Source organism: Polyergus mexicanus, unplaced genomic scaffold (assembly GCF_030449975.1).
Source record: "Polyergus mexicanus isolate NDT 795.1 unplaced genomic scaffold, iyPolMexi1.0 SCAF_15, whole genome shotgun sequence".
In the NCBI taxonomy this organism is placed as follows: domain Eukaryota; kingdom Metazoa; phylum Arthropoda; class Insecta; order Hymenoptera; family Formicidae; genus Polyergus; species Polyergus mexicanus.
The window spans coordinates 6,582,469-6,601,332 of NW_027223335.1; the positions used below are offsets into that span (position 1 = coordinate 6,582,469).

At 28.3% G+C, this 18,864-nt stretch overlaps 2 protein-coding genes across 8 annotated transcripts in view; one reads left to right on the forward strand and one right to left on the reverse strand.

Moving 5' to 3' along the window:
- The first annotated feature begins 1,813 nt into the window (after positions 1 to 1,813).
- On the forward strand, positions 1,814 to 13,347 carry LOC138939846 (Histamine-gated chloride channel subunit 1). 7 transcript variants are annotated; one of them, XM_070308077.1, is made up of 10 exons: positions 1,814 to 2,111; positions 2,849 to 2,915; positions 3,014 to 3,164; positions 3,795 to 3,879; positions 6,695 to 6,872; positions 7,366 to 7,592; positions 9,261 to 9,343; positions 9,688 to 9,999; positions 10,755 to 10,960; positions 12,670 to 13,346. In XM_070308077.1, the coding sequence occupies exons 4-10, from the start codon at positions 3,797 to 3,799 to the stop codon at positions 12,844 to 12,846; spliced, it is 1,266 nt and encodes a 421-aa protein (XP_070164178.1). In that variant the 5' UTR covers positions 1,814 to 2,111; positions 2,849 to 2,915; positions 3,014 to 3,164; positions 3,795 to 3,796; the 3' UTR covers positions 12,847 to 13,346. The 7 variants fall into 7 exon arrangements, with proteins under 7 accessions (XP_070164178.1, XP_070164180.1, XP_070164183.1 ...); XM_070308079.1 differs by having other exon boundaries at positions 2,853 to 2,915; XM_070308082.1 differs by lacking the exon at positions 2,849 to 2,915.
- Positions 13,348 to 13,656: 309 nt separating this feature from the next.
- LOC138939669 (uncharacterized) overlaps positions 13,657 to 18,864 on the reverse strand; it is a 40,741-nt gene continuing 35,533 nt past the window's right edge. Inside the window, exon 4 of the mRNA XM_070307693.1 lies at positions 13,657 to 14,573. The gene's annotated coding sequence lies outside the window, so the exon portion shown is untranslated. The remainder of the gene's footprint in view (positions 14,574 to 18,864) is intronic.

The window sequence follows — 18,864 nt, forward strand, 5'->3', positions numbered from 1 at the left end:
TAATATTTACACATATGGAATATAAATATTATATACTAGTTTCAGCATTTATTTAAAAAATATTTAATCTTTTCGTACATTTTTTCGACATTTTATAATATTGTATATTTATTATAGAAGTATATTTTTATATTTTTTATAGTGATATATTTGTGAAAATTATAAGACGCAAGGAATTATATAAATGTGTAGTTATACTATTTTCACTGTTCAAAACCGAAAACAAAGATAATAGTTTCCAACTGAACATATCAAAGCCTCGTAGAAAAGGCTAGCCAAAAAAAAATATATATCCAGATTTCTATTCTGATTTCGCATAGATTCTATTTTTTTCGACTCTTCTTTTCGCGATAAGAAACACATGTGAGAGCTCGCAAAGCGGCTCGATCGCGCGATAATATGCGCAGCTTCCAAGGATTATCTTGGAAAATTTAATATATGATATATAAATATACAAGAGAATCCTCTGTCCACTGGAGTTGTTGTTTATTTATTCATCACACAACTAATTATTCCCTTTTATTCGAAACAACATTATCTGTAACTTAATATTTAATATTTTCTAATTTTTCGATTATATATAAATATATATAATTTTATATCAATTATGTATATGCAATCTGAATTTCTCAATCCGAATTATATTTAAATCGTCAAGAATTCAAACAATAAAGTATCAGATGAAATATATTTGATTCTAAATATCATAAAGAAATAATTATTAAAAAATTTTTTTGCTAAGTTGATAGAAAATAAGAAAATCAAAAATAATTGCTCTTATAGAAAACATCTCTGATGGTCTTTCAGGCTTTTGTCTATTAATAGTATCTCGTCGGTGGTCATATTAACAGCTTTCAGTAAGAGGAGAAAGCTTCCGTATCAACTGCGAATATTAAGGAAAACATACAATTTCAATATGTTTCTAAAGTATATATCAGATTTTCTATTAAAATATAAGTAAATTATTCTATAAATAAAAACAAATATATACGAAAAATGAATTCTAATAATTCCTCGAATTGGTTAAGCCGTCTATTATGAGATGGCGAGAAGAAATTTTACACATGTCGATAAGTTTAAATTCTTATTACATGGCTATCGATATTTATTCACATTTTATTCACATATATAATAATATTTTATTACATATTAAAATTTATTAATTGTATACGTTGAACGTAAAATATGCGGAGGTAAACTTAAAAAGCATAAATTATACATTATCGTTAAAAGTATCACGCTTTTTCTACTACAAAAAAAAAAAAAAAAATTAATTAATTTGCTTATTATTTTGTTGTTATAATCATGATTGAATTTATATAATAACTTTAAATAATTATTAACTAAAATATAATAACGTAATCTTTAATTTTAGCTAACAGAAATGTTCTTTTTAACTGGTAAGAAAACTATATTTGCCCCTCTCTCTCTCTTTCTCTCTCTCTCTTTCTCTGTCTCTAATAAAATATAGTCTAATTAAAAAAGAGAAACTTATTTTATACATTTTTACGTACGTATAATTTATATTATAAAGTTTACTCTTACATAGCTTTTGTAAATTTTATATTGTATATTTGTCAATGTAAACACGTGTATGAGTTTATCTATAAATTACGCTAATTGGATTTGACATTTAAAATATAATCTAATTCTTTTTTCACGTTTTTTTTATCTTACGCTCTTTGCGATATACTTTTGATTGAAAAATTACAGAATCTCTAATTAAGATTCACATGCTTTGACATACGATACTGCCGATGAAAGAGAGTAGGGCTTAATCAGTTAGTCGATAAACAAATTGGCTTAGAGACGGCTGTGCGATGGGGTGGTTTATACAGCGGAAAAGAAAGTGCAACGGGGTATGACTAGTTTCTGTCTGACAACCTCACGAGCATCTACTGAGCGAGAAAGTCCAACGATGCGATAACGACGCATCATTCTTAAAGTTTCCTTGGGAGTTAAATATATATATATAAACAAATAAGTTTCCGGAGGTCATGATTACAAAACAAAATCTTGATCGAAACATTATTGAACTGTTGTTGACCTTTTAACGTGCCTTAAATCAAAGCTGACAAAAAGAAGCGGCAGGTCTGGCAATAGAGAAGCAGGTCCGTAATTTATATTACTAGAAAACTTCATTAGAAATCAAGAAAATGATTGCAATATATATTAATCGATTTTTTTTTACAAAAATTAGTGCAACAACGCTTCCATGTCATTCGTAGTTGATATTAAAACCAAAATAAAAAGATTACTTTCAAAAGCCAAATATATTAATTGAAATTACTTATTTATTTATTTAATAATATTAATATCTAATCGTTTATAGAATCAGAAAAATGCATTTGATTAGATCTTTCATATCTTATTAATTTAAAAATCGTTTATTTTTGAAATTATTTTTTGAATTTTTGAATAAAAGATCGATAGCAAAACTTAATTCTTTATTTTTTTCTTTAATCTCTTTTTAATTCTTATTTTCTATTGTAAAATACAAACGTACTTTTATTTTTATATAATTTATAATTTGATCTTATGTTCACATTAAAATTTATGCATTTAAAAGTTTCATTACAACTAATTTTTATTTGTATCTTTATAAAACGCTATCCGGAAACGATTTTTAGTTGTAAAAATTAATACGTTTATCTTCTCTTAAAAGATACACTTTATATAGGTGATTTAAGACGATTTTTAAAGCCAGCTTATGCTTTTACTATACATCTACACAAATTCGTTAATAAACTTTTTTATAGTTAGTAAACCCAACTCTCGGTTTAAAGTTCTAACTATAACTATTCTTTTGTAATTGTAAAAAAAAAATTGTAAATTTATTTAAACAAAGACAGTGAAGTTTCATTATTTAGGGATTATTATAAACGGTCAAGGAAAGATCAATCAAAAAATTCGAGGTAAGAGAGCTTCATCGTTGAAGGTTCTTTTTAAAAATTTTATCGATAAAAGTTATTGATGAAGTTATAATTTTTATGTTAGATTCTTAAATTTTCAGATGTAAATTCAGATGTTCATTGATTCACGAGGGACCGGAAGCGATCAAGATCCGATAGGGGAGATTTTTGGACGAGCGGCTGATAGCTTCCGTTCGATCTTCGTCGAGAGCATTCGCCGGATTTCCGAACGATAGAATGTGCAGCTGATCGGTGAGTGGAAAATTTGATCGAAAGACCATAAAAATTTTAAAATAAGGGACGCGATGCAGGAAATTGCTCGTGAAATATATATTTAGATCGCAAATAAATAAGAAACACGGGAATATTAGTAAATTATTTAATTAATGTACAATATAATTTTATAGTTATAATAAAGAGTGCCTTTTTATGAAACAATGCAAATCAAGATTATTAAATTCTCTATTGCACCATTCATTTATTATGACGACGAATATTATTTCATATTTCGTCAAAACATACATTCAAATGATATATTAATCACTATTTAGAATAGATAATTGACTTATTATTTGTACGCCTTGTATAAATTGTCTTCTTCCATAATGAATCGTCCATTATTATTCGACACCGCGCGACATTGACAATAGAAGCAAATGAGATATTATTAATTGAATTGCATTGAGTTAATTATGCAATTACGTTGGAATATTAATAGACTTAATATACCGCTCATCGGTGTAACATGACGAACCGAACGTATCCGTTTAAAAGTGTAAAAGATTTAATGACCGCAAGCTTAATATAATTTCATTGATTCTTCGGTGTGTCTGTGAATTCTTTATAACGTACTCTATATAGCATATTAGTTTCTTTCTCTAGGAATGGCAAGACACTCTCGGATGATAATATGCTTCATATGCTGCTATTTGTATACACTGTTTGGCATGACTGCTCCAAACTTCTCGTGAGTACGCAATTATATTGCATTCTTTGCCGAACATAAGAGATCTCTTATATTGAAATATAAAATTTGTATCAAAAATTTTAGCACAAGGAAAAAGGTACTTTGCATTTAAATTTATTGCTTTCTTGTTGTTTAAACTATATTCTTTCTTTCTTGAAAAAATTTAATATCTAAGAAGAGATTGTTAAGAATACACATATAATTGTATTTTAACTGTATTTTAATGATAATCGTAAAAAGAAAAATTGATTAAACATAAATAATGATAAATTTACTTAATTTATAAAAATAAATCCATAAGCTCTTTTGGCTATTTTTTCATTATGATACCTATATTTTATTATTATATTGCGTCATACTTTATATTTGTACGCGTAACATGGTAAACATCTCTCAATTTAATAGTGAGTGTCGCATATATTACACCAACGTATGTTATATACTGCGGTATCTCAATCAATAACTGCAATCACATCTTAATTGAACAAAGAAAATCGTACAGTTAGCAATCGTGACATCGATGTGACCGGCTTGGTTGAAAAAAAAATATATATATATATATATATATATATATATAGGATCCATTCTCTGTAATAATAAATTGTCGACTCTGACCGTGCTTGGTTCTTATAGTCTGTGAATAATTTACGAGTATCGTCGATGTCGCAATAAAAATCTATACCACTGCCGAAGATATTATTTAACTTTTAAGGTCATCGCTGCAAATTGGTCGCAATCGAAAATTAAAAGCTAGAATGCAAAACTCCTTTTCTTTTTTTATCGCGATTGATTCATCTTGTTTCAATTTCAATGGCTGACGCTCATGCGAGAATAAGATATGTTTGATAATAATTAAAGTCTTGAAATAATTTGATTTCTTTTGTCAAAACTATCAAGTACAAAATTTAATAATATATTTATGTTGTATTCGATATTGTTGTATTAAATTACATTTCCGAGAAAGCTAGAAATAGGCGAAAAATTCTCGAAAGCCTTGTTATGTATTATCGGCTTGGCAGGTTTCACAGTGATATAAGACGATTTTAAGACGAATTTACATTACTACAATACACGTAAAATACAGCATACATGATTTAATTATTGTCAGTTTGAATTGTTCACTCACGAACAACATAATTATTAATTCTAACATTATTCTAGATTTTAGATGTAAGTATACGCGTTAACCGATAACTCTCAAGAATATCTAAGAATAAAAAAATTATTTTAAGAAACAATTGTTTTCTGAATAACATAGAAAATTTTTCGAAATTTCTATACGTCTGCAGATTTTTTTAGCGCTACATGGTTTAAAATTAATCAGGCTTGGGAAAGTTACTTTATAAAAGTAACTCGTTACCGTTACCGTTATTTTTTCTAAAAAGTAACTCGTTACCGTTACTCGTTACTAATTTTAAAAAGTAACTCGTTACCGTTACAGTTACTAAAAAGTAACGAGTCGTTACAATTTCCGTTACTTTTTTACAATACAAACTAATAAATTATTTTGCATAAGAAAAACTTTTAAAAAATTGTAAGCAAGATTTCATTCAAGGTTTATTACAAAATAAATGACTAAATTTTATCGAAATTCTTTATTAATTTTTAATAAAATTTGTTGCTCCATAGTATCATCATTTAAATGCCCTCTTTGTGATGTTAATACAGAGCCACCGATGCTAAACATTCTTTCTACAGATGCACTGCTTGGTAGAGCTGTATTATATTTAATAAAAAGTTTTTTAAGTTTTGGATAGTCGTTTAACATTTCTATATTACAATTATTTCATTTTAAAAACCGTTGCAAATCTTCTTGTTCAGATTCATTTTGCACCGTTTTTTGCTCAAAAATGAAAAAATCATCGTGATCGTCAGATTTTCCAGCTTTTGAAGAATTTTCAGTTGATCGGATTCCCAATAAATCCTCCAAGTAATTTTCAGCACGTTTTCTTTTTTCTCCGGTTAACCAGTTTAACTTAAATTTTGGATGTAAACATGCTGGTATTATTAATTCTTTTGTTTCAAATATTGTAAAAAATCTAAAATCAAATATAGTAAATTAAGTTTGTTTGTTTTATTGAAATTAATACTTTTGAATCAATAGTTTAAAATAAAATAATATTTTTCAATTAAATCCTTATTTAAAATTAAATAACATATGTATTAATCAAATTAATAAGTTACCTTTTATTTAAACCTTGCTGAATAGCTTCAACTAATGAATGGCAATCTATAAGGTCAGATTTATTGAGATTTTCTAATTTTCGTTGCAAGGTACTTAGAACTGGTAGTAAATGAGATTACAACATAATAAGAATGCTAATTGGTCGATTTGCTTACGGCTTTACGGTTAAGATAAAAATTTTATCACGCACAATAGCAAGAATAATATCTTAAATAAATCAAAAAATTTGAAAAAAATAACGATAAAAGTAACTGTTAAATTCGTTACTCGTTACCGAAAAATGTAACAAAGTTACTTTTTCCGTTACAAATAAAATTTGTAACGCCATTACCGTTACAGTTACCGAAAAAAAGTAACTGTAACGGTAACGGCGTTACAAGTAACGCGTTACTTCCCAACCCTGAAATTAATATATTTTTAACAGAAATATTTAATTAAGCGATATATGAAGAAGAACACCTTAATTATAAATAACCTTGAGTTCTATTTTTTTATAAACATAAAATATTGTACGAAAGATTGCATCAAATGTGATTTATCACAGTCAAGATAATCTTTGATAAATAGACGCGAGGAATGTACACGCCGTATCCATTAACAGATCGTTTCTCGCATCTGCTGACATTTCAGGCAGCTAGACTTTGATGAGTACGGGAAAAAGGAATCTTCTTTGTCGCTAAAGGACATCCTGCCTTTGAATCCGAAGCAGTACGACAAGCACAGAGCACCGAAATTTCTCGGACAGCCCACTATCGTTTATTTTCACGTGACAGTGCTCAGCCTAGACTCGATAAATGAAGAATCGATGGTGAGTGAAGGAGTCGGACATATATTGTATCTTTCGACACATCGAAAAATTCATTTTCTCGTTTATCAAATGCTCTTAAAAATATCACATCTGCCTATTCTTATTATTATTTTATTTATCTCTACTAGATTATTTTCTACATTAATCTTGATTGTAGTAAAATATTTTGGTAAGAGAAGAATAAAGATGGCATAATAGCTGATAAATGTATTTATATGTTACATGAAATAATATATATAAGAATTTGTCTCATATATATTTATTGATGAGATCAAGTAGACTATTTATCATTTTATTTCATATACAAATTTTGTTAATCACATAGCAATAATTAACATAAGAATAAATAACATAAGATCCTATTAAATTGTATAGGTCAAATAAGGTTTTTTTATTCGGGGAAACATTGATTAATGTCACCTAGAAATAATTATGTTTGCATATATAAAGCGCAGCATCTGTGTTCTCACACATTGTTTTTCCGCGGCAACAGACGTACGTGGCCGATATATTTCTCGCGCAGAGTTGGCGGGACTCTAGATTGCGATTGCCGGAGAATATGTCCGAAGAGTACAGAATACTCGACGTGGATTGGCTGCGTAACATCTGGAGACCTGATTGTTTCTTCAAAAACGCAAAAAAGGTTACCTTTCACGAGATGTCAATACCAAACCATTATCTCTGGCTGTATCACGACAAGACATTGCTTTACATGTCCAAGTAAGAGCTATAAATTCTGACATTATTCTTGAATATTTAGCAATAAATATGATTGTCCGAATTTTGTTCGTATAAAATAGTGCAGAGTTTATAGATAATATTAATAACAGTTAATAATAATATCAATATTAATAATAATTAATTAGATAAATATTATTATAGCTGAATGATTAAATATTCGAATTTGAAAATATTTATAATGCGATATAATATTATATAACATTTACATAACATTCACATAATAAATAGTTGGAATCAAATAATCATATCATCGTCGTAGCGCTAAATATGCGATGAAAAGAGTTTTCTGCAAATGTACAAAAATTATATTTGTTAGTAGAAGAGTTCAAAAATCTTTTATCCCAATACAATTTTCATGGTGTTGATGGTTATTTTTACAATCTTATTAAATAACATAAGCTAAATATGAATGAAACAAAAATTTTTCTGCGCATGTCTTTTCACACATATAGGAAATTCAAATTACGTTAATAATAAATGACTTAAAAAAAAATATATATATATTCTTTTTTTTAATTAAAATAAAAAATATTTAAAACCTTCTCTCTGAGATATTCTTTTTTAACAAACGATATATTATGATTAAAAACTATACATAATCAGGAAATACCCCTCCCCCCCCAAAAAAAAAAAATAATCTCCAAAATTTAATGTAAAACATATTTTTCAAGCATATGTTCTTTTTTTAGGAAGAGCCATTTCGAGGAAAAACTTTGAAAAATATTAGCTTATTCTTTTTCTATTCCTCGATTACAAAAGCACTCCCCTTTGAGCGAACGAGACTATCACAATGAGATATATACCACACATCCAACACCACACATTAGAACTCAAAGAAATACTACAGTTTAGCAAATTTACTTTTAGCTTTGGCGATCTTCGTTTGCGAAGTGCTATTAACTCTAAAGTTTCAATTGTTCGAATGATAAGTATGTACACGCGCGACTCTTTTGGTACTTCTTAAACTTCTATATTATTTATATAAATTGTTTTAAATTGAAAAGAAAAAGCAATATTTAAAATTTGTAAAATATTTTATTACGTTTGCGTATAATTTTTTTCAGGTAATGTAATAGTATTGAATATATATAATTACGTTTCTTAGAATATACAATAATTAGATGTTCAAATAATTGTGATTATGTAAAAGTATTGTATATATCTCAGAGAACTTTCAATTATAATTTAAATAATAGATTTTTTAATATTCTTAAATCAATTTATTATTAATTAAAATATTAAATTATTAATCAAGAATTTTTAGGAACGCAATTTATTTATATATTCAATTCAACATTTATGTATTTTCAATTCGTGCATACGTCGCACTCATTTTTGCTTCATAAAAGTCTCTCTATCTCGATCTCACATTTGTTTCCATCTGTAGGCGATTTTAATTCGGCGTATTGAATAGGCAAGTTTGTTGTCGTTCGTTTTGTCAAAAATTTTATTGTCAACAAAAGATACAAATTTACATTCTCTTGTTCTGAATGATCCGCATCGTCAAAAAGAAAAATAGTAAAATGTTTCAATAGTGTTTGTCATTGTTCGAAAATAACGCTATAGAGTAATTAACTCGTACTAGAGATTAAAATGCAATTTGATTAATGGATTACATAATATTAAAAAACGCAATACTCGTTTTAGATTGACATTGGTGCTTTCCTGCGCGATGAAGTTTGAATCCTATCCTCACGACACACAAATTTGCTCAATGATGATCGAGAGTCGTAAGTACATAATAAATAGCAGCAATACAAATCGTAGTATTATAATATTTCTCATAATTAATCTTCCAGAAAAAAAAACCATACGACGATTTATACATGACACAATTTTGCCACTGAGACATTTATCTCTGTAATTACAATATTTATAACATTAATTATAACACACAAGCTATTTATAATTAATAATATAGATATCAACTATATTTAATATAAAAATATTCAACATCCATTCGGTTTAAAGCTGTATAATTTTTATATTTATTTTTATATTATTGTTCCGTATAATATCTTTGCGCGCGTCAATTTTTCCTATATATGTATAAACATGCCTAATTTTTTCGCAGTTTCGCACACGACTCAAGACCTGGTATTCCTATGGAACATGACGGATCCTCTTGTAGTTAATCCAGAGATTGAGCTACCGCAGCTCGACATATCGAACAACTACACGACCGACTGTACGATCGAATACTCGACCGGAAATTTTACGTGCATACAGATTGTCTTCAATCTACGCCGGAGACTGGGTTATCATTTGTTCCACACGTATATCCCGTCCGCTCTTATCGTCGTCATGTCCTGGATCGCCTTCTGGATCAAGCCGGAAGCTATCCCGGCACGTGTCACTCTGGGCGTGACGTCACTACTGACCCTCGGTAAGACCACTTCTCCTATATCCATTGTTCACGTTAACTATTCATGATATGTGCAACTAAGGTAGAGCCTTTAATCGAGATATAACAACGATGGCATGAATATCGACTAATCGATTATTATAAAAAAAATTTTAATACGTATCCTTTGATTTTATAATAAAACTAACTTAATTCTGTAATTGTTCAAATAAAATTATTTGCGATAAATATCAACATGGTTTTTGTCTTAAAAAAAAAAAAAACGGAAATAATTAGAATGTACGTATAACATCAATGACACCGTTCGACCAAAGATGATTTTTTTCTCGAACACTGGAAGGGGAAAACTAGTCGTTTCTTATAGGTTTTTCGATACCAAAAATTCTTTTTAAGGGTTGAAAGTCCTAACAACATACTTTATTTTAATTGCAATAAAACTTTTTCAACACGTCACATATTGTAGTTATAATATGATAAAGCTCATGAAAATAACCCTCTTTTGCAACTTTAATTGCAAATTTCTCAAAATTCTAACGTGATGGAGCAATTTCGGAAACGGAATTAGTCCCGTTTCGGTGTTTTTTTTTTTTTTTTTTTTTTTTTTTTTTTTTTTTTAAACTCTGTAATCGACAATTGATATTAATATAATTTGCGAGATAATCATAAAAAGATGATCTCTAATACATAAATAAAAGATAGAGATAGACGTCAACAATTGAATTATTGTATATACATAGTCATCATATGAAAATCAAGGATTAACGTTTTTCCTTCAGCTACTCAAAACACGCAATCTCAGCAATCTCTGCCGCCGGTTTCATATGTAAAAGCAATCGACGTGTGGATGTCCTCGTGCAGCGTATTCGTCTTTCTGTCCCTCATGGAATTTGCAGTAGTGAACAACTACATGGGACCAATCGCTACGAAGGCCATGAAAGGCTATTCGGACGAAGATCTTCGAGAGGCCATCGACGATTTCAAGGTAAACGAGAAAAGGCGCAATATTTGTTACGGCACAAACGCTCTTTGTTGGCCTCCGCGAAATTGATAGTCGAGATAAAGCGAAATATGCAGGCATCATCGCTCAAGAGTAATAATGCGATTTTTTTCCATCGCGTCAGTGCGTTATCGCTCAATTGAATAAAAACGCCTAAAATAGATGACACTATCGTTGTAACAAATGTTACATCATTTTTCTTGATAAGAGAGAGAAAGAGAAAATAAATATTTCGCGTACAATCTAACCACACAGAAAATTTATTTTGAGCCAAATGTTTCCATTTGTGAATTATAATTTTCTTTCTACATACGTAAAGAATTCATCTTATGAAGATTTAGAAATAGCATCGATAACAGAAAGTGCCATTCAAAATACAATCACTCTATTAGACAATCGCTCGTATAGCCTGGCGAGTAACTTGTCGCAAGTAACTTTTCTCTTATTATAAGTTTCAAAATTCTATTTTATTGCATTCATCCTCCGCTTCAATTTGCAGAGCAATATTCTGTTCTCTCCTTTTCTTCGTGTAGTTTATGCAGACTTTGCAGTTTGCCGAGCGCTATACATATAACGTATTCTGTTTTCACTGTATCCGTTGCGCATGATATTTACTTGTACTACTGTGCGCAACTGTTTACTTTCACTAGCTCTACAACAATAAATCGTTTATACGCTAAACATATATCATCATTGTTTGACAGCTGATAAATAAAGGTTACTTTATATTTCACAGTTTAAATATGTTTTCTATTATCATCTGCTATGTCCTTTAATTGAGCAGACAAATTGATATCAGAATGCAATATTTGGTCAAATCTAATTCTTTTTATTTTGTCAAGCAATGTAATTATCATTTTTTAAATATACATATATTGTGATATTACGGGCAAATATAGCAATTATATAATACATACGAAGTTTGAAAAAATAATATATAGTCTATTTGCACAAAAAAAAACAATACATAAAAGCTTTTGAACTTAATAAATATGCTAAATTTATTCTAACGTGCGATGTAAATTATGAAAACAATGCTAAACTATACAGGATGAGGCATCTAAGACAGGCCACCCGAATAACTCCCACAGTTTTGGAGATAGGAGAAAATGTTTGAAATAAAAGTTGTATGGTATCGAGGGGGAAATCTTGTGGAAGTGAACTTTTTTTTTAGGTGGAGGCGCTTAGGAGATTTGAAGATCATCTTTATTTTTTTTAAATGGAACCAGGTAAATTTTTTTATACAAATCGATTCCTCGTAATATTTGGCACAAAAAAATATAAGGGTAAGATGGCCAAAAAGTGAATAGTTTACGAAATATTTTGTGGTGGCCTGTCTTAGATGCCTCACCCTGTATATGATTTAAGGACACGTATCATTAAAAAATTATATATATTAATATTATATTAAAAGATTTATAAAAATAAAATTTAATTCTTTCTCTATATTTCTGATCGTATCGCAATTACGTTCTTAATATAACAATTAATTGCACAATTAATTGTATAACATAAATATAATAATATAATATATACATACTTACCTTTTAATATAATCTTGATTAATATAATATAAGCTAATTGAAAAGGGAAAAGAAGAAGATAAAAATCGAAATAAATAGTGCACATGAATTAATTTTCTATATTTATATGTTATTTATGTCGTGATGTATTTTTAATTCTAAATCCGATAGACGCCGATGAGACCGGATGCTGAAAGAAATAGAAGTCCAATGAGGACACCAACGGTTCAGTACGAGCAATGCTGCCAAGGACGAGCCACCGCCATTTACATCGACAAGGTTTCCAGATTCTTCTTCCCTTTCTCGTTCTTCATCCTTAACGTCGTTTATTGGAGCACCTTCCTGTAATACAACTAAAAGACGAGACCTACCGGACTCAGCCAGGGTCAAATATATTTTCATAGATATCGAATTTCATAAAAAATACAATACATATAGCATACGCAGCAATAAATTTATTAAAACAAGCTAATAAAAATTATATACTATAAGTTATCGTGTATAAAAGACGACGTAATAAATAAATGTAATAAATTGTGAAATTTGCACATTTATTGAAAATATGTTTAATAAATTACGATAAATTCAACTAAATCTTTATACAAATCACAAAGTACAGTCAACTTCTATAACAACTTGTAAGAAATGTTGCAAAATAGTTACGTATAAGACACTTTAAAAACATTTTGCTTTATTTTTTGATCATTGACTAATCTAATCTTTATATTAAATTTTTTTAAGATATTAATTTTCTTATTATAATGCAATTTAAAAAGCATATCATCTCTAAAATTTATAAGTAATCTGTGCTGTATTTGTATATTCTGGTGACTGTAACTTTTATTCGATGTGCCATTGTATAATTTTCTTGTCAAACACCATATAATTTATTGTATAAAAAGTTCATTAATAAAATAATGCGATTTTGCATAAAAATTTAATCTAATATACTGATAATATTATTTAATGCTTATGTGTTGTAATATTTTAATCTAAAACAAAATACTTAGACACAATTGACATAAATTATAATATTAATATAAAATTATTAGTTTAATTTCTGATAGGATTAAATATATTTAAGTAAATATATTTAATTAATTTCGATTGGAATAAAAAATATTTGATTAATAGAGAAGAGAATTATATATAGCACATATATAAAATCTTTGAAGAGATTTAGTAAAAGACAATCGCGAAAGAAAACGAGAATAATTTGAAAAGAATAAATTTAACTAATATTTATACAAAATATAATTACAAAATTTGCAAAATATATTATTCTAGAATTCTTGATAATATCCTGAATTACTATCAAAAATATCACAAACATTATTTCATTATTCTGTCCAGCAGAGCTAAACCTTGTCTTGTGAGATAATAGAGCGCATTGTCTGACATATTACGGAGTGTTACCACTGTGGCAGATCATTACTGCCTGGTGCACTAATAAATTAAGCATTTGCGTCAGTGTTTCTCAACTATAACGCAATATGTAGCGTGCCCTGCTATGCTTACGAATAATTGTTTAAATAAATTTAAAATATTTATAATAACTTTACACTAGAAAAAAAATACAAATAGGATTTAAAGTAAAAATTTCGAGTAATCAATAAAGAAAGAAATAATTATATATATATAAAAAAAAAAGAACTCACTTAATATAAATTTTAATAAATTTTAATAATATATTTCTAAGGTTGTTAGATAATATTTTATATTTACAAATATATTAAATAAAAATATTAAATTATATAAATTTAATTTAGGATATAACGATTAAGAAAGTTGAGAATTTTAGAAAATATACATATTTGATAAAAATGTATTAATATTAACGACGGTTGCGGAAAATATTTACTTCTTTATATTGTAATTTATTAATAAATATAAAAATAAAATTAATTATTATTTATATTATCTAAGCACCTTTTGATTATATTACGATCGCTCGCTCTTTTCATTATTTAAATAAATTCCGGGTCATCCTTGCACAAGCTTTTTTTGATTGAAGATCTACGCGCAGCGATAGTAAATTTGCAACGGATCCTCAGCGCAGATCAACAGTCGCAATACTGCAATACAGAAATAAGATGCGATAAAATCGATGAAATTAAGCGTGAAAATAAAATCCATAACGTATGTAATTGATAGTAACAATGAAAACTAAATAAAAAATATTTATCAGCGCAAACAACGTAATGTAATGTTTAAATCTAATTTGTTTAAAATAATTTAAACAAATAAAATCATATTCTTTTTTTATTATATTGTAATTTTTATATATCTTTCTTTAAACATTTTAATTATTATTTATATCACTCATATCATTTATATCATTCATAGTAACCAACGAGAACTCCGAAAATCAGTCTTAAATATTACTCTCAAACAAATAATTAAATCATTCTAAATATCATTACTTTATTAATTATTTTTTATCTTTATAAAACATAAATAATTTTCTTCATAATTAATGCTTCGAGAGAGAAACTTTTACGGTAGGACAAAACCGGGTATTTTGACTTCTCCAAAAAATCTTGTTATCCTTGGTAAGCAAATTTTTTTTCCAGCAACCAGCCTCATTTTCTCATAGTTTAAGATCCACTGAAGATTATTAATGATTAGCGCGATTTTGTTTTTACTCTCTAATTTCTTGTGGGAAATCAAATCCAAAAAAGTACCCGGTTTTACCATACTTTCCCATATATACAATTTCCAATCATCATTAATATCATCTGGTTTTTTTAGAGAACATGAACAGAAAGTGCAAAGAAACAAAGAAAGATGATAGTGACAAGTTTTCTCAATATCATTTTTATCGTTGTTTTTATTAATTAAGCATTATGTAATAAATCTACTTAACCAAATAATGAAAAAAAAAAAACCTTTTCTTTCCTTTCAGACATCCGAATTTTTAAGTTGGGATTTTTCTTCTATTAAAAAATATGAATATAATCTAGAATTCTTGGCAAATAAAATTACTAATTAAGTGAAACTTATTAAATAGATAATTAACTGAAACTTTCAGCACAACTCGCACGATCGAATTTAATTAAGCTACATCGAAATTGTTTTAATGCGAAAGTATTTTAATCGAGACGTCCGAAATTGTTCAAGTAAAAATAGATAGCGCGATAAAAATTTTGCGTACATTTACTTGAGACGATTATTTAACTTTTTGATATCTTTCTTCTGAAATAATGATAAGATTTTCCAGATTTACATGGCAATATTAATATTGTAGTTAATATAATATAAAGTAATACGATAGTTTATAAAAATATTTAATCGCGCGAAAACAGATTTAAAAGTAAAATTGTTCAATCTAGTTTCTCGAAGCAAATTTTAGCATCTCTTACGGATCTCTATGTCCGTAATGTTCATCACGGATAACAGAAATGCCTCTGATATATCGCGAGGACATACGGTGAGGATTGAATTCGAGATACCTATGCCCTTTTAATCTCTCTTTTAATTGCTGTAGTTAGCTGCATCGGTCCTCATCATCCGGTAATTGCTCGACAAGGCGCAAGTAATTGAAGGGGGCCGCACTCGCGCCACAAATAATTACATTCACGTAAGAAATCATAATTGTCATCCGTTTCCCCTTATACGTCGTGTCCCAAAATATTCCATTCACACCGACTCTTCATCTTTATTCTACCGTTTCGATCTGACGCTGCCTTTCTTCACGGATCTGTCATTTCCGTGAGAACGCAGACGATAATTTCGCCGCGAACTGTTACCTGCATGTGACACATGTCACGAGCGTGCCGTGCTTAATTAGCCATTATAATTAATACAATTGCCTATCGTCTATCAAACCAGCAGCCCGTATATGTATAATCGATATTAATTTAATGTTATTTGAGTAAAAGTATCGTACGCGGTCTACTTTGACTTTTATATTTAATAAAGTAAATTAAGTTAGCAGTGCCTGCTTTAAATACCCTGTATAAATTAAATAAGGAAATTTTGAATATTCATAATATATATAATAAATATTATGCTATAAATTCTTCGAATTAAATTTATATATATATATATATATATATATATATATATATATATAAAGAAAAATTTATTTTAAAGCATAATATTGTGTGCCAAAATATGTAACTTGAAAAAAATAAACTTTTTAATAGGAAAAGTTCTGCTTTCTTTAAATTAAGAAATTGATCTAAATTAACATATCTCTGTATATACATATAATGATTATGTGAAAACTCGTTGTAAAATCCAATCGAGCTAGTGTACATTGCATTCTGATACTACATCAGACTGCATTTTGCTCTTGACAGTCGTTTTACGAACTGAAAATATTGTAAATAAGGGGATATAAAAGTTATTGCCCGATTTAAAAGCCAAATGCAATCTAATATGGCTGCATCTGGGATCTAAATGGAAATGCATCGGATATTCACACGCAGCTCATTGATTTGTGCACTTTCGATGGCAATCGAATCAGTGGTGGGCACGTTACTTAACGATCTATAGTAGTCGTGTTTGCCATGGTTGTTAACGAGATCCCTTCATTTGCGTAATTAACTATCGACTTTCTGTCGCCAGCGCAGTTAACGAGCGTCCCACCGATCGTTAATGGATTCCAGATAACGTAGGTGGATTCTAAGGAGAGGGAGAAGCGGCTAAACAATTATTATACTTGGCGCAAATTGTCAGTCATCCATAGTATAGTCAGTTACATACAAGTTAATAAAATCTTTATGCTCATAAAACTAAATATGTCAAGTCCTCACAATTTCCAATATAATTAGAAAAATATAGCTTGCCGCGGCATTAAAATAGTCCTTTTGTTTAATTCGGTTTTCGTTTATTTATTTCTTTTTTTTTTTCTTTCATTAAACGAAAAAGCACTAAGCTTAAGATACATTTAAATAAACTCAAGGCTCAATTAAAAATGCACAACAATGCGACCAGAAGAAGAGAGCAACAATTATGTAATTTTGAAGATATTAACAAATAAATACGAATGTGATTGACAATTTATCGTGCTCTCAGAATAACAGAATAAATGATGAAGGTAGAAACTTGACGCGTAGAGCACTTTGATATTTATGCAAATCAAGCATAAATGGAATTCAACGGATATCCGTTTTAATTGTTGAAAACGTAGTATCGCTTTCCAGAAGAGATAAACTCAAACTATAAATTATAATTTATTACCTGCGTGTGTACGTTCATTTCATGCTCTATGTTCCAATCTAATTTTATGTTTAATCCGATACGAATAGAATCTAATCGCGATAAAAAAACTGTAAAAAAAATATCACATCTATAATTTTTATTTTATAAAATGATATGTGTTATAAATATAAATTTTTTAATTTATCCTTCTAATAATAAGTATCTTTGAACTTATTTATTTGTTTATTTCTGATGTCTTCTAATTTTGTGGAATTATACAAGAATAAGGAGATCTTTCATTGCCAGCTATATAAAATTCTCAAAAAGATCATTGAAGTTTTTATGTTAATGAACATAATATTGATAATAAACATAAAACATTGGCAATAAATCATTAAATAAATATTAGTTCTCTGTATCTTTCTCTGATTAACTTTTAAAATTATATATCTCTTCATTTATCTTCCGTTTACCTCCGCTATTTTCTTTTATTTATGTTTCCTATATAAACGATGCTAAAGAATAATATCTAATAATTATTATTACAATATTCGGAAAGTGACTTTCGAATTTCGAATACAAATACAAGAAGCAACAATAAAAAGCGACAATAATATACAGTTATAAATACAAATATTGATTTATCCTTTATGCTTTCTTGAATTTTCGTTGAAATAAGAATGTTGGTTTCTTGCAGAAGAACTAATAGGGTTTACAGTAAAGTCGAGCTGGAAATATGAATTTTAGTTTATTTTCTCTTTAAGTAAGGCATGGAAGCTACCGAAAATGGACAACATCTTTGGCTAAAACGTCTTCATTTCTAATTACAATCGCCGGAAATTAGAATATTGTAATTTTTCTCCAGACGCTTCGATAAAAAATATTATTATCGTTGGATGTATCAACATTCTGCCAGTCGTTGCACAAATGTCCGACGAGTTTACATCCTAGAGATCTGCACATTCGAATGTCGCTATGTAAATCCCTTCGAGATAATGATGATTACAAGACAAAAGAATTTTACACAATGCAAAATAAGAATAAATTATACGGCGATTATGTGATATTATAACGTATGCTATTACATTTATATAACCAGTTTCGCTTATATAATTTCTATAAAATATAAAACTTACTTTTAACAACAATATGCACAATATTTACATATTGCTTGCAATAATATAATTTATAAGTATATTAAAATAATAATTTATAAAT